Here is a 23,984-nt window from a genome sequence, read left to right on the forward strand (position 1 = left end):
TGGTGGCTGGGAGCCTCCAATACACTGGGATGTGCTTGCCTTCATTCTTCATCCTGAATTTTCCTCCAGAGCTCCCTGTGTTTTGACTATCCCAATCTGCCATGGCAAAACCAGCAGGGAAGGATGGAATCATTCTGCCTGGACCCAGGGCACCCTGGTTCAGACCTGCTGGTGGATTCCCAGGTTGTGCTACGAAATCTCCCAAGACTGCACACACAGAATGGAGGTCTGAAGTCCCCATGGATCTATGCTGATTTAGACCAGAAGGAAACCTGACAGCCTATGTCTGGGCTACAAAATTACAGAGGTGACCTTCTATTGCTATCAGCAGAGGAGAGAAGGAGAGAGCGAGATTACAATCCGAGGAGTTCAGGTCCCTCTGTGGAGCTGGTCACTTTGTGCTTTGGTATCTAAGTCATTCAAGCAGGGATAACACTGACCTGACAGATAAGATGTGAGCTAATTAGCAGAGCTCTCTTCGAGCTCATTCCAAGCTCAAGTGCTGCCGAAATGCTGAATACCAGGTCTGGTTACTGTTCAGGGCAATTTTTAGTTGGAAAGAGGTAATGGAAACTGGATTATCCAGGGAGGTGGCTTGGGTTTGAGCCCGGGGTTCTGTTTTGAGGTATTTGGAGGCCTATGAGGGAGAGATGCTGTGAGGTGCTGGACGTGCCAGTGCCAGGGGGGCTGATGGAGCAGAGAGGAGTCCCAGATGAGTCCTGGAGGAGGGTCTCTGAGGAAAAACTTCCTCCCACATGTCATGGGTAGGCAGCTGAGCCCTGTGAGTGCTTCCATCAGGAACTGCCTTTTGTAAATATTACAAAACAGTGACAGCAAAAAGAACATATGAAGGGGAAGGAGTTTGTTTTTAAAGGAGCAAAGAAAGGTGTCCTGCAGCCTCAGCAAGTGGAACAATGCTGTGTCCTGCACTAGAAGAAGACACTGAAATTGCTTAGACATGCAGTCCATCAAAAGGCTTCAGCATGGGACTAACATAGTGTAGCCACCCTCACTAGGACTGCTTGTGGTTTTGAAATGCCGTGCATGGCAGCTCTCCGCCAGGGAGGGAGCTATGAGTGGATGTGATTCTTCCCTGGCCTTGGTTAGAGTAATGTAAAAAGTAAACTGTTAGCATCCAAGATGGAGCAAAAACTTTACTTTTCCTCAGCTTTTCATTAAACACTGCTGAAATCACTGCCCTCTCTCCCCCTCTGACAGTCATCTAAATGTCGAGCCACAGACAATGCGGAGCCAGTCTCTGCTCCTATTAACCCAAAGTGCTGGGAAAATCACAGGCCAGAAAAACTTTGTCTGGTAAAAATGTAAATGTCACTTCAGAGAGGACAACTCCAGCTTGACAGAAAAACCATTGCCTCCTCCAAAGAGTTTGTGAGTTCTTCTGGATGTCATGCTGTAGCTTGTTGAGCAAGCAAGCAAGGTGGAACACAACTGCTATTTTTCCAGACCCATCTACTCAATCCCCAGCTTCTGCTATCCATTTACCTGTGGATAGGACTGTCACTGCCACCATTTTAAAAGGTACCAAAAAAAAAGTGAAAAGCAGCCAAGACCTCCTTCCTTTCTCCTCGCTACTCAAATCCGGATGCCTGAGGTGTTGGCATGGATTCCACTCTCCATGGTCCCCTGGCTAAATCCCAACCAAAGTGATGTCAGGCTGGGAGATCGCTGGGCTCCTGTAAATGAAAATTATTTTCTGTGACTGAAATTGAGATCCCATTATCCCACACTGGATCACTTCCAAGTAGCACCGAAGCCCTCAGTCCATTTTCTTGCCCACTGGGTACCAGCTCCTACCAAATAAGTCAATGCACTTTACTGGTGTCCTGCAGCAGTTGTTGAGGACCTGCTTCAGGGACACACCAGGGTTTGCAAAGCTCCCAAGTGGAAGCCAGGGATGATCCAAAGAGAGGAGAGATAGAAAACTGCACTGGATTCCTGGAACCAGCCCTGATCACAAACCTGTGCAAGCCTCCTCTTTCCCTCCAGGTCTCTATGGCCTTCTGCCCCTTTCCTAGGCTGTTTTTTCTGTGTGGGGACAGACTGTGAGGGAAACAAAGACCAGAGTTCTGAGATACAGGAAATATTTTTTATCAGAGCTCTACACAATTGACCCATCCATCAGGCAGTGAGTCCAACTGTCTCCCAGACTGTCTGTAGCTTTAATTCCTTCTCTGTGACTGCTTTCTGCCTCACCACACTGGAAGTTCCTTCTCAGTTCAGCTGGAAGGCAAGGGACAGAGTGTGAAACACTTAAGACCCCTGGAGAAGATTCCAAGCTCCATCAGCTATAGCAGGTTTTGTGCCCCCCCCCCCCCAAAAAAAAAAAAAAGCACCTACTAGGTATTTTGGACCTGATCTCAACATGCAGAACTTCAGGGCAGAGAGGGCGCTCTGAAAAACTCACAGAACTGTGGAAATGACCACAGAGAAACAACCAGGAGAGGGAGTGAAAAAAAAGAGACATAGAAAGGAAAACAGTAAAAGACACACATTTGAGGGCAGTGGAGACATGAAGAGCAATGTGGAGATACAGAGCAGCAGAAAGAGAGCAGATGAAATGGTATTCACAGAGAGCTGGCTATAGGGAAAGAAAAGGGGAGGGAGGCATATAGAGGGAAGGGCACAGATGCAATGAAAGAGAACACAGGGTAGGGAAAAAAAAGGGAAGTCAGACAGGGAGAAAGGGAGAGATCTGGAGGGATTGCCTGATGTCAAATCTGATAGAAAAGAGGATTTATCTGCAAAAAATAACCCAGATCTAAGCCACAGCTCCAGAGCAGCTGCATACAGAGCCATAGCACTGTGTATTTGTTCTTAAGCAAGAACAAAAAAGGTCTGGTGCAGGTTGCAAGCCAAAGCAGGGTCGTGCTATACCAGGAGGCTGCCTGCCAGCCTGGATGAAGACGAGGGGAAAGCAAGGCAAGGAAGTACAAGGCAAGGGCAGAGGAAGGCAAGACGAGGCAAGGGAAGGAGAAGGCAAGACAAGGGAGGGGAAGGCAAAGATAAGCAGAGGAAAGCAAAGAAAGGCAGGGGGAGGCAAAGAAAGGCAGAGGAAAGCAAAGAAAGGCAGGGGGAGGCAAAGAAAGGCAGAGGAAAGCAAAGAAAGGCAGGGGGAGGCAAAGAAAGGCGAGGCATGGCCGGGCCAGGCAAGGCAGGGGCGCGGCGGGCCCGTCCCTGTCCAGGGTGCTGACCAGAGCCTGCCGCCTCCCAGCCCCACAGCCCCTCTCCTCCCCCTGCCCCCTTCCCGGCACAGAGGGCAGGGGTCATTCTGGGGACTTCGAACAGTTACAAAGGCAGTGTGCTTCCTGGAGTGAGCTGAGCAAGGAGAAAAGAAATACACAGTCAGCTAGATGCAAAAGATATTTTTCCCCTTCCTCTCTCCTGCCACTGTTTTCAGCAGCAGGACTGGACTCTCTAAAGGCAGGAATGGATGACTGGTAGTGAAGTGTGCGCTCATGGCTGGGGAGCTGAATGAAGATTAAGAATCTCCAGAGTTGCACATCTGACCTGTCTGGATAGGTCATTGTAAGGATCAGTCATCCTCTTAGCCTCTCTGTGCCGGACAGACCTCCTCCATGAGCTAGGCTCACAGTACTCCTAGCCTGTGTTGTCTGGGATGTGTCTGAATGCTCTCTGTCCCCATTGCTGCTGGATCCCAGGCTCTCAGCATTAACACTGGAAGAGCAGAGACTGAGATGGGAGGATAGACTTGGCCGTCCCACCTGCACTTGGTCTGTCCAGATTGCATGACCAGGAATTAGCAGTCACACAAGTGCTGTGTGTGTTGAGCCACATTCACCACAAGGGTGCTCATGGCCTTGAGGCTTACAAAGGGCTTAGTCTGAAAAGTGGTCTTAAAACTATGGTCCACCAACAGGGTGGTCAAGTCTTCTGCCTCCACAGAGGCTCAAGCCTCTACTGTGGACTGCCAGGTCATTTTGCAAGATGAAAGGGATGAAAAGGAGCTGGCCGCCTCTATCCTCAGCTCTAGTATGTGCCTCTGACTCTTTCCAAACATGTCCTGGCCTCACCAGACCATTTTTGTTCCAGAGAATTGCGAATTGTCTGCCCCACAGAGGAGAAAGCAGTGCCCACGAGCCTGACAGAGTTGCTCCATGGGCAGCTACAAATCAGTGTTAGCACAGAGTTGCAAAACAAACCTGTCTTTCAGAGATCAACCTGGTACCAGTGCTTTGTTACCAGCAACCTGGTTTTCCAATCTGGTGCCAATAGTCAGGACCAGAACATGTTTTAAGAGTTGGTTGGAAAAACATCTGACAGAAAGGGTGTAAAGTTGGCTGGCCCTGCAGCAGGACTAGATAACGTCCCGATAGGTAAATAACACTACATCCTTAACTGTCTGTGATTCTAATATGTGACCAAGTCAGAGGGCAAACTCTCCAAACAGACCCTTGTGCTACCAGACTAGTAACAACACAAACATTTCTTTCCAACACTGAAATCTTGCTCACACTTGACATGTAGCAGGAACCCATAGAGATTCCTGCCATGACCATATAACAGCAAGCACAACTTCATGGAGTCATGTAATCATAGAATGCTTTGGGTTGGAAGGGACCTTAATGATCATCTAGTTCCAACCCCCCTGCCATGGGCAGGGACACCTTCCACTAGACCAGGTTCCTTAAAGCCCCATCCAACCTAGCCTTGAACATTTCCAGGGATGGGGCATCCACAAATTCTCTGGGAAACCTGTTCCAGTGCCTCACCACCCTCATAGTGAAGAATTTCTTCCTTATACCTAATCTAAAACTACCTTCTTTCAGACTTCATAATCACCATTCTCCGGGTCACCATGGAAGGCAAAATGCCCTTCAGGGATGCAGAAGCAGAGCAGCAGCTGGGCCCCAACTCTCCTGCCAACAGAGCAAATCAGGGAGCCTTTAATCAACTGGGCCCACATTTCATGGGGATGTGCTGCCTGCCAGCACACCAGCCCCATCTTTTGGGATGACTGAAGCAAGGAAAATGCATGAGGAAGAGTCAGAAGAGAGCAGCACAGTCCCAGACCAGCCAGGATGAACTACCTGCCTTGTGGCATCTCCCCCAGTTCTGCTCTCCTTGTCTGTGCTGTGCCCAGCAGCTGGTTGGCTGAGTAGCCATCCCTCTCCTGTGGGCCAGTGCCACGTGTCCAAGTTGGAACGTTATTCTCCAGTTCTAGGAAATTGGATTAAGGGTCAGAGAATACCGACTGTTATTTACCTTTGATTAAAACCAGCCCTCCTCCCTCCCGGGCTGGAGAGGCCAATGTTGCTGTTATTTATTCTGCTGCCAAACCTGGAGTTCAATCCCTGCCCTGCGGCACTCAATAAAAGCCAACATGGGGAGGGGGGGGAGGCGGTACGGCAGGCGAGCAGGCAGGGCTGTGTGGGTGGAAGGGGAGCGATTATCCAGGCCACTAAGTCCAGTTTGTTTCCTTTGCATTCAGGCTCTGGCTTAGCAAGCACAGGGGTGCCAGAAATGCCTGCCCCTGTGGCTCACAGTGCTGATAGGGATCCAGCCAGGATGATCCCAAACAAGCCCTGGTTGCCCCCATGCCTGTCTCCGGGTGTTCTCCCCTCACCACATCCCTGCTTTTAGATGGCTCCCCTTTTTCTTTACCTCCTTCTCTGTCTCTCTCCCCTCAGCCTTCACCTTCACGCTCCTCTATCCTCCATGACCTCCCTGTCTCGCCTTTCTTTCTTTTCCTCTCTTCCGCTCCCCCTCCTTCCCACCTCCCTCCCTCCCGCCCCCCCATTCCCATCTCAGTTTCGCATTCCCCTCATTCTCCTCCTCCCCTCTCCCCCACCCTCCAATCCACTATTCCAGGACAATAGAGCAGATGGCAGGCTGTTTGTTTTATATGTCCCTTTAGAAAATCAGCTCAGCTGTTGATTCTGTGACTTTTTCTAAAAACAGACACCGTCCAACACTAGCTGAATGCTGGGGAAAGGGAGGGGGGTATGGAGGGGCCCTGCCTTCCCTACCAGCTGCACCAAGACCTTGTCAGTCTGCACACCACACCATGCCTTTGGGAAGGAGGTCTTTCTGAGAGCCTAGAAAGGAGCGTTCTCCCCTGCACACCAGAAGAATCACCATCACAAACAGAGCTTGCCCAGCTTCTGCAGTCAGTCTCGCTCCAGCCAAAGCTGATGGTAATGTGGGGAAGGTGGGGCAGTATCTTTTCAGCACATCCATCCTGCTCATTGCCCCAGTCTGCTGCTTCTCTGAGCATTCATGAAAGCCAAGTTATGTCTGGTCTCCCCAGGCAGAAGACATACAGCACAGAGTAGAGGTCAATGCTCTTTCCAAGCCCCACATCTACTCCTATGCCACCGGGGTGGCCATGAGCAAGAAGCTATAGGCAAGCGTTGAGTGTGTGGGTAGGGGAAGACAGTCCTTGCCTTTTTTTTTTCCCAGCTTTCCCCTCATTTTGTTGAATCCCTAAGGCCCAAAGTACCAGTCCTCAGGCCAGCATTCATCAGTTGCCAACACAGCCACGAAGAGGATGTAGATCTTGTTCTGGTTCTTTCTCTTATGCAAACCACTTTCTTCATCCCTCACCTCTTCCTTCCCATGTGCTTATATCAGCCATCCTTCAGATCTGTTGCTTCATGGTATTTCTGGGTGGAGAGGGATCCTTGCTCCTGAACTCTTTCCCTCACTGTCCCAAGGACCATCTTGTTCCCCCTCGTTAGATGTGACAATACTGTCATCCTGTAAGCCCTCCCCTCCTTCCCACCCTGTCTCTGCTTCTAGGTGCGTTGTGGTAGGCACCATTTGTCTCTCTGTCTAGCACCAAGTGCAAGCTGGCCTTGGCTCACAACAGGGGCTGCTGGATTCTCTGCCAGTGCAAATGCTGGATATTTCATGGCATATCCTCCACCTGATACACTGTGGCCAAAGGCACCAGCTGCAGATTCTCTCCGTGCCCCACTTCTAAGGGTGGGCTGGGGAAAGCAGGAGTTTAGAATAGCTGCATCTCTCCCCATCCAATTGCCCTGCTTAGTTACACTTCTTATGTTGCTAAAATCAACACCGTCTTCTTCTCAAGCAGAAGGGTCAGGGCCAGCAAATCCATGTACAAAGCACTCTATTTAATTTGTTCTCAAAGTTCACCATGAATCAGATGCAGCTCCCAGCAAAACCAAGGGAGACTTGACCAAGGCACAGTCAGATGTAATACCTGAAGAGGCTCCTTAGCCTTGCAAAATCCTGGAAGGCAATTTAAACATGAGAGATAGGCCAGGAGCCCATTCTTGAGGTCTGTAATTAATCACATACAGTTCAAAGAGGGAGAGAGATGAGTTCCCAGCTTTCTTGGAGTCCAAGCTGGATCAAACAGGGAGCAACAAAAATCTCAGACTGTCAAAGCCTTAAAAGAGGCAATGCCAGCTGAGTAACAACACCTCATCCCTTCACTCCTTTAACTTCCCAGGAAAGTGGGCAGAAAGTCTAGAGGAAAAAATCCTGCATCAGCTGGTAAGAACAGGCACAGTTATTTGTACGTTTGTGATGCTGCTCTTCTTCCTGGCCTTGCTTATGCCTCTGGTAATGTGTCCTCTTCAGTGGAGCCATAAGCCCAGCGGTATTTGGGACAGAAGAAAGTCCCAGTTAGTATGAGATCCCATCTCTGGCACCAGCAGCTAGCAGGTGCCTCGAGGAAGAACATAAGGATGGTCCATGCCTCTCTGTGCCCATGCAGTTACCGAATGGAGGGTTCGGTCACCCTCCTTCACCTTTGAATCCACCCCAGAAGTGTGCTCAGGTGTGTAGAGCCCTGGTGGCCAGTGGTGCAAAAGGGCAAGCCAGCTGTCTTGAAGGCTTTTTCAGGGATTGAAGGCAAAAGAAATCAAATACATGAAGGAAAAGAGCTGCTGATCCCACCCCTGGACTGTCTGAAGAGCCTGTATTGTAAACAAGGGCAGATGAAGCCTCGAAATTAAGAGGCCAAATGTTCTGTAAGGAATTGAGTATACCTATCAGATTAAAATACATCAACTTCTCTGGAGTGTTATTAAAAAAAAAAAAAAAAAAGGAAAGAAAGAAAAAGAAAGAAGAGGTTTAGGGCCAACACAGCTGATCTCACCTCTTCCAAGGTGAACTCTGACTCACAGGCTGGCATCCCCTCTGGCACTGGTGGGCTACAATTGTCCTGACCACAAAAATGTCCAGAGCTGGGGGTCCAGGCAACAACCCCTTTTCCCACTATTGCTGGGAAGCTCCCAAAGAGGCCTTTCAATGGATAGCTCTCCTCCAAGGTCCCACTTCATGGTTTCTTTCCATCCAGTCTCCTTTCTTCTTGTTCCTATTTCTCACCTTTTGGTTTCTGTTTAATAAACCACTCATCTTTTGAAGGCTGCATCTTTAGCAAGAGGCCTGGGGAGAGAGCTGAAGGCTGCAATCTGGATACAAGTTGGGTAAATCCCACAGTGGCTTAGAAATCTGTTTTTCTTCGGCAGCAGAGTTGTTAAGAGGAGTTGGCACCAGCGACAGAAGCATTGTATAGCATTGCTATTCTTCTCTCTCCCCTTCAAGGCTTTAGCAACAACTGCAGTTTCCCACCTATTTCAACTAACTTCTCTTTTTCCCCCTAAAGAAAGGATAGTTATTAGCATTTTTTTTGCACTGTCAAATAGGGGTTTCCTTATAAAAATTCTTCACAGCTAAGGGGAAAGCGAAGAAAGGATATTGTTAACATGAAAGCCTCACTTAATATTTTACATTTCAAATACTGTAACTGCTTTTTTTCCCCTCCTTCTCCTTTTTCTGAATCTTCAGTATACAGCTTAAACATCATTAATAGTGTTGGTTGCTATGGTGTTGGGCAGGCGGAGGTCTCTGTACTTGAAACCTTGAACTACACTTAATGTTGTACAACAGCAGGGTCATGCCAACACCTTTGACTTTGACCCCATTTTTCCCAATAAAATAAAACCACCACATCTCCATCCCTTTTCATTCTTGGGGTAGGGTTGGTTTTTTTCCTGCAATGAGAAAAGGGAGTGTGAGAGAGAGAAGGAGGGGGGTATATAAAAAAAAAAGAAAAAAAGCAAGAGAATTTAATAGACCCAGTGGAACCTTCCCAAAAACTTTAACAGTTACATCAGAAGATCATGAAGGAGAATAAAAAAAGACAGTCCCCTGAAAAGTTTCACGTGAGATTGTTTCTCATTTTCCGAAGCAGCTAAACATTTTAATAAACTAGGAAAATGAGACTGTAAAACCACAACATCTGACAGCAAGCCCCAGGGGCAGGAACCATTCCTGAAACTAATTTTAACTCAGGTTTTAACGTTGATCAGATTTCATGTGGTGAATGTCCCCTTAAGCTGTCTCTCTGTTCTTAGAGAAAACCTGGTTTCTTTTGTCGACTCCGAGAAGCTATTTTCTTTCCAGCGCATTGTCGTCACAGGCATAACAGGACTCTTCTGTCATTCGTTTCTCTACAGCCCAAGAGATGCCCTGCCCCAGACATCTTCTCATCTGTTCTCGGTTTCCTTATGAGACAAGACATTTTCCACAGAAGTGGCTATTAACTGCTCCAGCAATGAAGCTCAGTCTTAAACCGGTCCCCGTGCAGCCACTCAAGGACTCAACCCATTTAACATCTGATCTTCAGCCATGCAAAAGGGACCAGGCCAAATCAAACTAGCTGAGGCTAGGATCCAAAGCGGGCTTCCAGTTTCTCTGCCTTGCTTTTCCCCAGCAAAGGGAGACCGTTCTATCAGTTTCTTCTCCGGGCACATGAATCACATTTTGCTTTGATTGTCACCAGGACATCTACAGATAGGACTGGCTTTTTAGCTCAAAGACTCAATTAACAACACAGCTGAGGGTTTGAATGGGAGGAAAAAAAAAAGATGATATCTGGGTAGCGTAGATTTGTCTTGAAGATTCCCATTTCTTCTCACAGAAGCATTTTCTGTCTTCTGGTTAAGTTCAAACCAAATCATTTGCCCTGTGGGGCAGGACTTCTTTACGCTGCACCTGTCTTCCAGTAGTTGGGTGTCTCTTTTTGAACCACATTGTGCATTGTTCCTGGGTTCTTGTAGCTGTGTGAGCCAAGCGCTTTGCACGACTCAAGGAACGGTCATTGGCATCAGCTAGCCCTTGTCCCTGCTCTGGATGAATTTCCAGTTCAAAGGCATGCTGTGCAAGAGAAGAAAGCAGGGCTTTCTGCTGCTTCACAAGCTGGTTAAATGCCGGTAAGAATGACCAGGCTGGAAAACAGTTCTACAGGCTCCTGCTTTCTGCTTCTCCAGAAATTAAAGTGCTCGTTTATTTCCACATCCTACTTTGCAGAGGTGGAAGGTCTTTCTGACGCCTTTCCTTTAAACCTCATGTGTGCTGTGTAGGAGATGCTGGTGCTTGGGGCTCAGGGGGGAGGAGGTGACGGGGTGGCCAGTTTTCAAAACGGTAGAGGCACAGTGATAGTCACCCTTGGCTCTTCCAGCCCACCAACAGCAGGCTTAGTCACATCAGCAGCATCAAAGCTAAGCAGCTCTTTGGAGAAAGGGCATTTGTCCTTTCATCTGGAGATTACAGGAATCTTTCACAGATCCCAGCAGTGCGTTTTGAAAAGCTCTTTAAAGAGAAATACCTGTTTGTGGCACCACCTGCCATTTAAAACAGCCTTTTTGCCTTCCAGCCTTCCCTGCAATGCTCTCCCCCAGCCATTTAACCGTGTGCACAGGGACAAAATAGTGCTGAAGTTCATTCCCCAGCAAGCAGAATTGCCCAGCTTTCATGCCAGGCTTTGTACTGAGAAAAGGACCCTCCACAAACATGCCAGAAAGCTTATAACCTATTTGGGCCTGCTCCTTCCCCCTGTTGGGCTCAGCAGGAAGGCGGAAAGCTGCTCTTAGCGTCTGGAGGAAAGAAACACAGAGATAAAAAGCTCTTTGCCTTGCTGTTTCCATTCCTTCATGACTTAATTTTTTTTTGGTTGGGGGACAGAGAAGATTATAAAGCTGTAACCTCTAATCCGCTCCTGAGCACTCCTTCTCCATCTCTTCTTTTCTCCTCTCTTTCAGCCAGTCCTAATCCTTTATGTCTCCTCTCTCACAGGTAAGAGTTGGAGTCTAATCTCAGACGACAGGTTGGTAATTAGAGCAAGAGATTATCCTGACCCCATATCAAGTAGGTAAAAAGAGAGGAATAACGCAGGGCCATACAAGTTCAAGCCTTCGGTGATCAGGGCAGGAACCAGCCTCATCTCAATCTGTCTCCTCCTGGCTCCCTGCTTCATACCCTCTTCTTTGTCCCAGCAGGCAGGGGGATTCCTGATTCTTTGTACTTTCGGCCCACCTCCCCTCTGCCAGGCAAGGACTATGCTTTCCCAGCACTCATTCAGCACAGAAATGGTCACATTTTCCATTTCTATAGACCTTGACTAAGCAGAGACTCAGCCAAGGGGCTGTGGCTGGGAAGAGTGGGCGGTGGGGAAAGCACAGGCAGATAGGGAGGAAGAGGGCCTGCTAAGAGAGGCTGGAGCCACAAGACACCATCAGCCATCCTCAGTGGGGCACTGGTTAGCCATACCCAGGGCCTTTCTAGTCCAGCAAGAGGAACCCACAGCAAGGAGCAACAGCAGGTCCCCACCTCTAGATGCCCAGCAGTCACCATCCAGTCCTTGATCTGCTCAGTAAGGCATACTGCTCCCATCCCTTGCACATCCCCAGCACAGATGAGAAGCCCATCCATGTATCCAGCCCATGTTATCCATCTTGTCTCTTGTCTTGTGTCACTGATACTCAGCAAGGACCAAAAAAGCCATCACACAGCCCCAAGACTGCCATAGAAAAGGGAAAGTTGGAAGCACCAAGTTGCTTCAGTGTCCCACCCCTACATGCACAAGGTGAATGGATGTCACCGGGAGCCACTCTAGCTGAGGCTCAGGCATCACCAGCCAACAGCGTGCAAGCACCAGGAGGTGTCAGGATAGAGATGGCAGTGGAGCGATCGAAACCTGCTGGGGAGAGAACAAAGGAAGGTCAGGTGACAGTTTTTACACCAGCACACAGCTGGAGAACAGAAGACCTCTCCCTCACTTCCCATCCCACATCAGGCACCCACCCTGCGCTACAGAGGTCCAGGACTGGTTGTTCACCTCAAGATGCTTTTCCTCAGCAAAGCTAAGCAGCCAAGCCTCCCTCCAACACCTGAATCCAGCTCTGCCCATGTGGCCCAAGCCCATGGCTCACCCTGATCACAGGCAGGGACATGGGCACTGCACCAGCCCCCGCTACATGGTTCTGTTGATGCTCTTTTCATCAGCTAGCTGCTTCCCACCCATGCTCTCTCCAGCCAGGAGCTTCCTACCCATGCTCTGCAAAGAACAACTTTAGATTTGTTCACTCAAAGCAGAGAAGGTAAATCAAAGAACACTTTTGTTTGCAGTCAGCCTGAAGTGAACCTTTTTCTCTTTTCCCTTCAGTTTTCTCAGCAAAACAAAAAATGAAAAAGCAAGCAGAATTTTGTTTCCTGAGTTTAAAAGAACACTTCTGTTCCTGGCCCAGAAGTAAAAGGTTAGCTTGTTCAGTCTCAAAATGTGAAATAAATGGCAATACTTTTGGCTCAAGAATTGTCCAAATAAAATGTTTTGATACTCCTTTTCTTCTCACTCATACAAAAAGCTTTGCAAAGTTTGTAAGTGTTCACAAGCAACCTAATTCTGGTGTGCTCCTCACCCAATAAGCCATGTGACTGTGACTGTCCCTCACTCTACACCTCGTGTGCCCCATTTGATTGCCTCCCCTACCAGCCTATTGTCTGAGGGCTCACACCACAGCAACACCCAGAGCACTCGTGCCCCGTACCTTGAGGGATCCTCTTGGGGTGAGAAGGGGCCACTGAGTTCAATAACATTGAGCTTGTTCTCAAAGACACCATAACTCAGGGTGACCTGCAAAGAGGGGTGGTGACAAAGGAGCAGGGAAGGTGAGGTGAGTTCAGGAGCAAGGAACTTGCTTTGGGTGGCAGAAGCTGACATTCTGGTTCCTTCTCTGCTGGCTTGGCCTCTGCCTTCTACCTCTCCTCTCTTCCTTCCCATGGTGGTCCACCACGCTAGTCTCTTGCCTCTCCAAGCACCCTACACTCACTGTTATGTCTCCGCGCAAGGCAGGCGTGGTGCCATGTCAAAGCCCCTTCCCCATGCAGTCACCATTTCTGCTTGTCCTTCTGCCATGTTGCCCTAGGGATGCCCTCAATCCTCCCATCACTCTCCATACGTGTGCTCTCTCCCCACCACTGACCCTAGGGGCACTACGACTGGCATCCGTGCTGCCGGCAACATCTGCTCCTTATTTCAAAGAAGCATTTGTCAGGGAAGCCTCCCCAAAAGAGCAGACAATTCCTTCAATCCACGTCAGTGCCACCAACGGGGCAATGTGCCTGTCAGCTCCCCTCCTCCACCCCTCCTTCCTCACACACCTCCCTCTTCCTCCATTTCCCCTCCTCACCTGCTGCGTGAGCCGAGAGGAGGGGATGAGCTGCAGGTTCTCCAGGTGGGAGTGGAAGAGCGCGTTGGGCAGCAGCTGCCCACCGACTTTGCACTCAATGATGTAACCCACGGTGCAGTCATCTGGCAGGCGGATGAGCTCTGAAGTGCTCAGGAAGTTCCTGCCACTGGAAGAGAGTAGGGCTGCGTGGGTTACGATAAGGGTAGGGGAGGATATAGGCATCCACCTAGGTGGGAGACACATGAAGGACTTAACTGAAAACCAGAGTAAATCTTGGAACTATGCAAGAAATCCCTGAATTCCACCTGCAGAGATTTGGGCATGCATTTGCTCCTTGAGCACTCCGAGACATGCTGTCCCACCAGTTGTCCGGTGCTGCCCCTAATACGTATCCAGCTCCTCGGGGAGTGGATGCAGAGAGCTGGCAGACTTTGCCGAGTCACTTTTCCACCTGTTTGGTGAGCTGCACTGAGACCCTGATGGGTCAGACAAGCCAGCACAAGAGAAACACTGGGACCACATGGCCAGGATCAGGAGGAAGACAAAACAGGACGGTCTCCTGCAGCTTGAATAAGCCATCCATGGCTCCACTGTAATGTAACAGCACATGCTCGGCTATCCTTTGATGACAGGCTAAACGCAATTTTAAGTCTCCTGTAACTGGAAGCAGCCACACAGCATGAAGCACTGTCTACTATAACACCTCTCAGCTAGTTCAAACGTGTTTCAAGCATTTTAACACAGTAGCGACAGACTTTATACCAGGTTAGGCGTTATCTATCCACGCCACTTTCATTTTACCCTAGATCACAGATCATCCTCCTGTCTGGGTCTACCATAAAATACATATCATGGGCTTCAGCTAAACCAGACACCTAGTGTGGATCAGATCTGTCTTTCCGGGTATGCACAGATCTGGTTACGGCTGGCACAGCCATTGCCTATCAGTGTACGTGCATGGAGCCTGTGATATAACCTAAGGCATCATGGAAAACATCATCTTGTTGGAGGCTGGGCTAACACAAGGCCCTAGGACCTACCTCTGTTCTTCGCGCACCAAGCTGAGGAAATGACAGTGGGCACTGTAAGAAACTGAAGAGGGTTTGGGGTGGGGGAATGGGAAATTAGCTCAGGAGGGAGGTACAGGAGGTTGGAAAGAGGCAGGTTAAGGGGAGAGGAGATAGATAGGCAGACAGGGAAAGCACTTAGGAAGTGTCAGAGGAAGCTGAAAGGGATGGGAAGGACTGTGGGGGAATAACCAAGAGCTGAAAGCAGTTAGGGACAGGGGAATATGTCATCCTACGATCATGTTTTCTGACATGCCTGCTCTTGCCTTTTTAATCAGGTGGCAGATCATCCTTGTCCAGTCCCACGTGCTTGTACATGTGTAGCATGTGGCACTCTGCACCCTTGCAAACACCACATACACGAATCCAGATCCGACACTGCCAGGAACTAATGTGCAGCCGTGTTCCTTGTCCCCAAAGGCTCCCATACTCACCAGCTGCACAGCTCACCTGGCCCACGGCACCATCTTGCTTGCCAGCTGGCGGCTGATGCAGAACCCAGCCCCTCCCGTGGCAAACCAGAAGCGCACGGATTTCTGGAGAAACAGAAAATCAATGGCAAAGGCTTAGACGATACCATGCTTCCTGAGATGAGAATGCTGGAAACCCAGCTTTGACACCAGGATAAACACAGCCCTATTGTCACCCCAGACCCCTGACTGTTGCCCAGAAGAAGGACTTGCCAGAAGTACAGCATGGATTTTGACCTCCTCATATTTGGAGCGGCCAAGTTCCTGCTGGCAGCAGGAGGTGAGCTGCCCGAGGCAGGTTTATCTCCTGGCAGAGTGGTACCCAAAGGCAGAGCAGCAACGTGGGACCCTCACTAGGTAGACTGGATTCAGTCAACACCTACAACAACGTTCAGACAAGACCAGTGAGTTTTCAGCTGCCGCATGTTGCTCTTTGGACTTGTCTCTCCTTGGGGTACATCTACAGCCAACGAGCCAGAGCACTAAAACCAACCCATTGGCCCCCGCACCGCCACCACCGTCTGTACCGTCTCATTGTTTGGCAGCATTTCAGAGGCTCGGATGGGTCGGTTGAGGCTGGGTTTCCCCAGGTAAACGTCCCACGTCGCAGAGTAGGAGGACAAGAGCTTCAGGAGGGCACGAGGGTTCAGGTAGTTGTCGTCATCCAAATGGCAAAACCAGCTGGGGGGAGATGGGAATGAAGACACAAGAGGTTTGCGGAAAGGAGGGTGCCTCCTGCTCTCAGAGGTCCCCCACAGCAGCCCTGCCTCACCTTCTGCTGCTGGCCAGGAAGGCGTCAAACTCAGCAGCCATCTTGCAGGAGAGGGCTGGGTGGCTGTGCTCGGCAGAGCAGTTGGTGAAGACTGCATGGTCACCTGCCGGGAGAAAGAAGGCTGTAGCTTGGAGCTGGCCTGCTTCGTGCAGTCACAGGCAGGACCTCTGGGCAGGAGGGAAGGGGTTTGTTCACGGCCAGCCTCCTCACAGCCCCCTGAACAGGCATCTGAGCCCACAGTGATGTAGGCTCCATCCTTCCCCCTACCAGGAGATGAAACCTGGAGAAAGCCAAGCATCTTGGCCAAGACTAGGACACCTGCCAACTGCAATTCCACCCTGCCCACTGCCAGCCAGGGTGCAAGAGGTGAAGGGCTCTCTCATGAGTTGCTTCCACCCATGGATGCTTTAAGGCAGAGAGCACCCCGGCTCCAGTTGGCTGCATGCCCTGGGGTAAGTCAACCAAACAAAATCATCACTGCTGCAGCTTGGGGTCCTCCCATGGGATGTGCTGAAGGATGTGTTTCAAGAGGCAGCACTGGCATAGGAAAGCCAGCCTTCATACCGGACCCCCTCCCAAGGCCGTTGCAGTTCAGAGGCTGAAGGCGGGTGGGGAGGTGGTGTTACGGGACAGGTCATTACCCATTCTGCTTTTCAGGGCATCATCTTCTTCGTCGGTGAAGATGTAGGTCTGGGGAGACGAGGAAAGGAGGTTACTCTCAGGGCTGGAGCTGGTGCTGCGCCTGGCCACCCACCCTTTTCTCCCCGCAGCTGGACACGCTCGCCATGGTCACCCCACTCCAACCCCTGCTGCCATGTCCCCCTCCCAGGCAGCAGTTCAGCAGAAGCATGGCCACACTCCCCATTCCTGCATGGCACAATCGCCAGTGCTTGTGTGGCTTCATTTCCTCCCCCCCACCCCACCGCCCTGGGAAGAGGGACAAGGAGACCTGAGGTGTCAGTGGTAGAAAAATGAAAGCACCGTGGTTGAATGATGCTCGGGTTAAAAGGAGAACATCTGTTTGCGTGTTAAGTGTGCACAGCCCCCTGCCGCTCCCCTCCTCCTCCTCCTCCTCTTCCTCCACCCCCAGGCCTCTCTAATCCCCCTCACTGCCATTATATGGCACATCTCCCCCTCTTCAGGGCCAGGCGGGGATCAGGGCTGGTGGAGAAAAGCTTTCCTCAGGCAGAAAATAAGCTTTCATGCAATGAAAAAGGAGTCGCGAGCCATAAACAGTCTCTCCACCAGCTGCCCACAGGCTGGTTAAACACAGCACCTGGGCAGGGACAAAGGGGACAAGGCAGGCAGACAACAGCTCCAGGAGCCATCACCGCTCCCAAAGGCTCTGATGGGGAAACGAGAGTCTCTATTTCCCCCCTCACCCACACAGCACTTGGGAGACATGGCCCCATCAGGAGAACGTGGCAAGAGAAATGTTCTGCACACGAAAGGAAGGCAATGGAGGACCCTCAGAGACCACCTGGCTTGAGCAGAGGCGGCAGGATGGTTTCATGATCTCAAATGTACGTGCTACAGCGACTTGGCAAATTACCTTCCAACAGCTGAGCTGCAGCAAAATGCCACGCGCACATTCCTACCCCATCCCACAGGTAAAGTCTCTTAATTAAAACCACTTTCAAGGTGATCACGGGACAAGAAGCAATTAGCTAAGTCTAAGGTAAAGGAGTCACTCTGGGTCAGGGGACCATATCACAACCTTTAGGCAAGGCAGGGATTGTCAGCAGCACGGGATTTCCCTTGCTAGTGTGTCAGAGCCAGAAATTTCCACTGTGACAAATATTTCATCTGAAGAAAAAAGTTCTGAAACCATTGAAATTTTCTGACACTTTCAAAAAAAACCAGAAACGTTGTTGCTGCAAATGACTTGCTTACAGATATAAAATCAGCTAATAAACATCATATCTGATTGACTTAAAATGGGAATCTGTATCTTTTCCCAGATTTTCTACTTGTAAAAATATTCCAAGGTTCCCACTTTCCTCTTGATGTAAGGTGGGAAATGCAGACATCTGACATGTTTTGGTGGGAACCCAGGGATGACGGAGCGTTGTCACCACAAGGAACACCAGACTCTCCAAAAGAACCGGAAAAAGGGGCTATGAGTGTGGGGGCTAGGCAAATCCCATTTCTCTGGTTCTCCCAAACTCTGATGCCTGTGGTACACCTGGCTGCAGTACTCTAGAGATGCTGGTGTGTGTGCCCTGGCTCTGTCCTGAGGGAGATCACAACAGCACAGGCAGCTGCCTGCATCTTCATCTCTCCATCCCTCAGTGCCTCTGAGAGTGGGAAATCTGGATCAGCAGCTGCTGCTGGCAATCGAGCAACTGCTGCCTTATGTCCCTCAGCAAAGCCGCGCATGATGGCTGGAATAGGAGAGAGAGAGGAGGGTCTCTGCTAAAAACCTGCCTGGAGAGCATTTGGCCCAGTTAGGTCTTTCTCAAGGAGACACCAGCTGCTGTTGTCCATACTAATGTAGCCTGGAAGAGATTCAGAAGATCTCTCTGGCCACGCCAGACCTACCCTTCCCGCTGGGGATGTGCAAACAGAGGAACACCCAGTGTCACTTGTGCCCCTTGCAGGCAAATGGGGCGGAGAGAAGCAGCCTCCCCGCCATATCCACCCTCCTGTTCTCCACCAGACCATCTATGGGGCCACACGGGATCTCCTCTCGTGGTGCCTCAGCGCTCACAGCCTGCCCACTCTGTCAGGCATCCTCTGGGCTCGTGGCGCAGACGTTCAGCGACAGCTTCCCACTCGCCTCCTCCACCCGTCGCTCCCAGCACGGTTCATCCTGCCAGGGGTGGGGGTAAATCACAGAGCCCAGCTCGCATCCACACTGGGAGCAGCCCGGGGTGGCTGCCACTGCTGCTGCAGGGCAGCTGATCTGAGCTTGCGGAAGGATGCAGCATGGAAGGCATCCCTCCGATCCAGAGCGGAGAAGATGGCTGGATAGGAAAGGATGTCTGCTGGACTGCAGTGCCAGCAGTAATATGGAGCCACTGGTGTCAAACGGCTTTGCCTGGCAGCTCTCCATGAACATAAGGGCCCATGCAATGGGTAAACACTAGACTTTGAGATTTCATCACTCCAAATTGGGAAAGTAGCCTAGCAAGGAGAAACTAGGAAAAGGGAATAAAGATGAGGAATCTGACGATCAAGGGCCACATTAATTTCGCAGGACCCCAGGGTACCCTTTCTCTGGGGAAGAAACCCCCTCCAAACTGCAAACACCGCAGCTGCGTTATTGTTCTGTCCTGCCTGGAGAACAGATTCAAATTCTATGGTGTGTTCACAACATCAAAAATGTGAAAGCCAGTTCAGGATGGGTCATTCAAAGGTTTAATTTCAACTGGTTGAATGTCTGGGTTTCTGAAAGGAGGGAAGGTGCTAGAATTAGTTTACGTTATCAAACAAAATGCCATTTCAGATCAGAAACCTAGACTTATCTCCATCAAAACTACTGGAGCCAAGAATATAAGCCACTCCAAGATGCTGTCCAGCCTAAACAATCACCAAAACCAACACTTCTGTTCAGACAAAACCTTTTCCTGAGGAAAAGTCCTTTCGCTGAAATGACTTCCACGCCAAGCTCCAGTGGAAAGTTTGCCGTGGATGCTTTCAAGTGGCAGAGCATGGTCCAGCAAAGAATGCCCACCTTTCCCTTCCCCATCTCCCACCGGCTGCTTATCTTCTCTTCTGTTTAAACAGAGCAGTTGCAGGGAAAACGTCTCTCTCTTATTGTCTGCCCAGGCAGAGCCCAACACAGAGGACTTTTAATTTGGCTCCCGTACAGTCTGTCCTAGCCGTAAAAACCGCAGCTGTTCCTGCCTCCTGTTACAGTCACCTAAGCCTGACCTGCGAGGTCTGGGTTCCTTCCTCCGGGAGGACACCATGCAGGTAATCAGCTCTGAAACCAGGCTTGGCAGCAGCAGCAGCACAGCCAGACGCTGAAATTTCCCCACTGGCCACCGGCAGAGAAGGACCCACCGAATCAGTCTCCAGCCAGGAGTAAGGGCGAGTGAGACAGCGAGACGGTGGGTCAGCCCTAGGAGGAGGCAGTCTCCGCACATCAGGGCTTCTGAGACCTGGGTCTCTCCAAGGCCGGCTCTTAAAGCCTATGCCTCTCCATAAAGACGCAATAATAGGAGGTCTGGTGCCTTATCCCAGGCCCCACAACGATTAAATGTCCTTTGTCAAATTGAGAGCTCTTTTTTTTTTTGCTAAGCGAGGTTTCTATATTGACAGTTTTTCAAAACTAACCCTTTCCCCTACCTCCAAAATAACCCTCCAGCAGCAGTATTGTTTATTTTTTTAAAAAAAAAAGGCTTTTGACTTTCCTGTACTTCTTTTTACCTCCCTCCCCGCCCCCGCTCCCCTGCCCTCAAGGCCATTTAGTAAAAAAAGCAGAAGAAAAACATGGAAAATTGAGGAGGGGTAAGGAAAATGCCGAGCTTGCAACAAAAATTGATAACAATGAAAAAAACCACTGTTTAAAAATGACTGACACTCCCGCTCTACCCTTCCTTCCTATTCTCCTGCTCAGCCTGGGAAGCTTTCCTACAGGCTGCCAGCAGCATGGAAAATTCAACACCTCTTCCCAGGTTTGGAGATCGTTTGCCTGCCAAACAGAGAGGGTCAGATGAATCTGGGGAGCTGGTATCTAATTCCTGTCATCGGCGGAATGGCCGGGCGTCTGTTTTTCCAAGGCACGAGGAGGAAAAGGTGAGCTGCTCCTTAACACCCCACTCCAAAAGCCCCAGTCACGCTATCTTAACGCCAGTGCAGCCACGCGGTTGGGTTTGGTTTCTCCAAAGAGCTGCTGGGCTGAGGTCGGGTGGAGAGGAGAAGTGCGTCTTGGGGGAAGAAGAAGCGGGGCATCTCAGATGCTGAGGGACACGCAGGCAGGAGAGGAAGCGTGCTCAAAATAGGACACGGCTTCCTGTGACGACCGCAGCAGACCAGACAGTTGCAGCACCATGAAGTGGAAAACCACCCTTACCCAGAAAACCCCGCATTGCTTCAAGCGCTCTCCTACCCAATACCTCCGCCCCCGTCCCCCTCCCTCGCTGAGGCCTGAATTTGTCTTCTAGGCGCCCATCACACGCAGGCAGGGATGGAGGGGGGGGAACCCCTTTGGGGCAGACACAGGATTTCTTCTTTCTTGAGGAGCAGCTCTGCGAGGAAGGGAGAGAAGCACCCGGGCTCTGGGGAGTGCTTCTGCCCACCAGTAAGCCAGTCTGCACAGCACCACCAACGTGGTGCCCCACATCAGTTCCTCTAACAGGAAGGAAACTCTCCAAACTCTGCTTTAGCAGAGGGTGGAAACAGCAGACCCCCCCCAGTTAAAAAAAAAAAAATATATAAAAAAATCAAATATGCACCCACAGCACTTCAAGATCATACACGTGAGGGGATCTGCCCAAGGAAGCAAAGCAGGGATTGTGCTGATGTGCTGGGGAGTGAGCAGGGCTGCAAACACCCCTCCTGCACTCCAGGAGGTCCTCCAGGTCCTCCTGCCTTACTCTCCTGCCTGCTGCACCACACCGTCCCTGGGGCGAAGGGTGCCCAGGTGCAATGCAGGTATCCTGATGAAAGGCCAAGGGAAGACACTTAGCTTGAAATCTAGCAAACTTATGGCACTAGGAGGTAGAAAACCACCATTTCGTACAGACCCAGGCAGCCTGTGGCCCCTCTGTGTTATTGGTTAAAAAGAGGAAATAAATCCCTTCCACCTCAAGCTGAAAAAGTCAGACTTAAGTTAGGGGCAGGTGATGCCTGCTAAGAGCACTTGTCCTCCCAGCCTTCGTGGGAAGAGCCCACACAAGCTCTTCATCCTCTCTGCCAGCCTTTCCCATGAAGCAGCTACCAGTGAAACACTTTGCTGGGTAGCATCTCCCTTCCAACAGGAACAGAAGTGAGAACTAGGGAAAACGAGGCAAAGTACCAGGTAGGACTGCAGTGTCCAGCCTCCCCTTCCTTTGGCCTTTTTGTCCCCCCACCACCGACACTCCGTCCCTGCCCCATTTCCAAACACCCCCTCTCTAGTCCAAATCCCTAAGCTCACCTGCTCTCTGGCCCGGGATATCCACGTGTCCAGGAGCAGCTCCATCCTGCTCTGGTGAAATCTCTTGGTTGTCTTCACAGCTATGAAAATGTCCCCAAGAGTCAGGCTTCCCTCAGTCCTGTATCCCTCTGGAGGATGGAACTGCAGGTCCTTCTGCCCCCTGCCACCACCTCCATCCTCTGGGCTTGCTTTGCTCCGTCGCTCCAGCTTCCCCGACATCCCGTCCCTGAGCCCTGGGTACCGAGCCGTTTCCTGAGCCCCACGGTGTCGCACGGAGAGGAGAGCCACGCTGACAAGGAAGACTGCAGCTCCAGAGAGACCACGAATGAGCCGACGGCCCATGGCTCCCAAATTGTTCCCACCACAGCCAGTATCCTCTTGAACAAGGACAATCTCTGCCTGTACCTCCACGTGAAGCTGTCCACTCTTCTCGAAGCCTCCGAAGGGACAGGACCAGCCGAGAGCGAGGTCTGAATAGGATGTGGCCAAGGAATAGTGTGGGTGAAGAGCAGAAAGCCAAAGAGACAGCAGCCCCAGAGGATACTGGTGAAGCGGGGAGGACTTTTCACAGACCGAGAGGGCTCAACAACCCAACAAGGCAGGGACACGTGATGGGAAAACACTCCGAGGTCACTGGCAGGTGTCTGGCACAGCCTGCCAGGAGGAAAGTGAGCATCCCCACTCCCGGCGGAGAGGCCGAGGGTCCCAGGCTGGGCGTCGAGGGGGCAGCAAAGTAGATCAGAGCCATCGGTGGGGAGTCTGGACAGAAAGCATCAGTCCCCCAGAAGACACCAGCCCGTGCATCCAAGCCAGGGGCCGCGGGGCGGAGGCAAGCAGCGGGCGCAGGGCTGCAGGGAAGGGGCCGGGTGCCATGGGAGCCACGGGGCTGTCTCTCCACCTGCTCCCTCCGTGCAGCCGGCTCTTGCTCCCTGCCAGCCCCGGCCACCGTCCCCGTCCCGGTCCCGCCTCCGGGCACGGGGCGGGGCGCCAGCCCCGGGGGAGGAAGAGGACGGAGGGTGGAGGATGGAGGCGGGGTGGGGGGGAGCCCGACCGTGGGTCTCCCTCGCCAGGGCATGGCCAGGCTGGGACATCTCCGAGGTGACAAGCAGCAGATCTGGGAGGACGAACCTGTTGCTTGGCTGTTTTGCCCTGCTCCTCTGTGACAGCCCAGCCCGATCTCCGCAGCCCTGCTCAGCCCTGTGCTCCTGCGGGAGGAGGGCAAGGTGGCACCGATGCGGGCTTGGGCGAAGCTAAGGTGCAGTGTCCTATATTGTTCTTGGGAAGAACGATATTTCCCCCAGGAATTCCCCCAGCCCCAGGCTTTTCCTCTGAGCACTGCTTTGAACTGCTGCCCCTGCCCTTTAAACCCACCCTGCCTCCCCAAAGCAGGACCATGTGTCCCCTGCTGCCCACCCCACCGTATGCCCCAGAGTCTCAAACTAGGGTCTGACCCCCATTTCTGATGCCCACGTCCCCAAACCCTGACCCTCCCACTCTTGAATGTCCCTTTCCCTCTGCCTCCAGCCATGATCCCTCCCCGTCTCACACCCCCACTGCGGATGTCCATGGACAGTCTGCTCCCCAGGTGGCTGCAGAGCCAGTGACACTCACAGGAACAGGTACAACTGACCCAGGGAGTGCGAGGGAGGGCCTGCTGCCACCCTTTCAGTCTCCATGGCTCAGCCTTGGGTTTATATCCCACCCAGGTACTAGCCCCCTGCAGCAGGGCTAACCTCCACGACTTGTTCCTTGTGGCTCTTGTTCATAGAATCATAGAATCATTTAGGTTGGAAAAGACCCTTGGGATCATCAAGTCCAACAATCAGCTCCACTCTACAAAGTTCTCCCTTACACCATATCGCTTAAAACCACTTAACAACACAAACGAGTCTTAAACACATTCAGGGATGGTGACTCCACCACCTCCCTGGGCAGCCTATTCCAGTGTCTAACCACTCTTTCTGTGAAGAATTTTTTCCTAATGTCCAGCCTAAACCGACCCTGCTGCAGCTTGAACCCATTCCCTCTTGTTCTATCGCTAATTTCCTGTGAGAAGAGACCAGCACAAGATGATGTTTCCTTTTCCCCTTCCCCAGGCAAGGAAGA

The 23,984-nt window shown here is 51.2% G+C and overlaps 1 protein-coding gene across 5 annotated transcripts in view; it reads right to left on the bottom strand.

Annotated features, from left to right (window-relative positions):
• MFNG (MFNG O-fucosylpeptide 3-beta-N-acetylglucosaminyltransferase) overlaps nucleotides 1-22,797 on the bottom strand; it is a 47,621-nt gene extending 24,824 nt beyond the window's left edge. The window contains exons 1-8 of one of the 5 annotated variants that reach the window (XR_008464429.1): nucleotides 21,879-22,797; nucleotides 16,435-16,483; nucleotides 15,794-15,896; nucleotides 15,549-15,702; nucleotides 15,002-15,087; nucleotides 13,485-13,710; nucleotides 12,843-12,928; nucleotides 11,626-11,995 (exon numbers count right to left, since the gene is read on the bottom strand). Coding sequence is in view for 4 of the 5 variants with exons in the window: in XM_054188175.1 (XP_054044150.1) it covers nucleotides 11,926-11,995; nucleotides 12,843-12,928; nucleotides 13,485-13,710; nucleotides 15,002-15,087; nucleotides 15,549-15,702; nucleotides 15,794-15,896; nucleotides 16,435-16,483; nucleotides 21,879-22,220 (1,116 nt within the window). In the remaining variant the exon portion in view is untranslated. Of the gene's footprint in view, nucleotides 1-8,994; nucleotides 11,996-12,842; nucleotides 12,929-13,484; nucleotides 13,711-15,001; nucleotides 15,088-15,548; nucleotides 15,703-15,793; nucleotides 15,897-16,434; nucleotides 16,484-21,878 lie in introns of those variants that run through there. The other 4 variants (XM_054188178.1, XM_054188177.1, XM_054188176.1 and 1 more) reach the window with 4 other exon arrangements.
• Nucleotides 22,798-23,984: the final 1,187 nt, after the last annotated feature.

Source organism: Rissa tridactyla, chromosome 1, assembly GCF_028500815.1.
Source record: "Rissa tridactyla isolate bRisTri1 chromosome 1, bRisTri1.patW.cur.20221130, whole genome shotgun sequence".
Classification (NCBI taxonomy): Eukaryota; Metazoa; Chordata; class Aves; order Charadriiformes; family Laridae; genus Rissa; species Rissa tridactyla.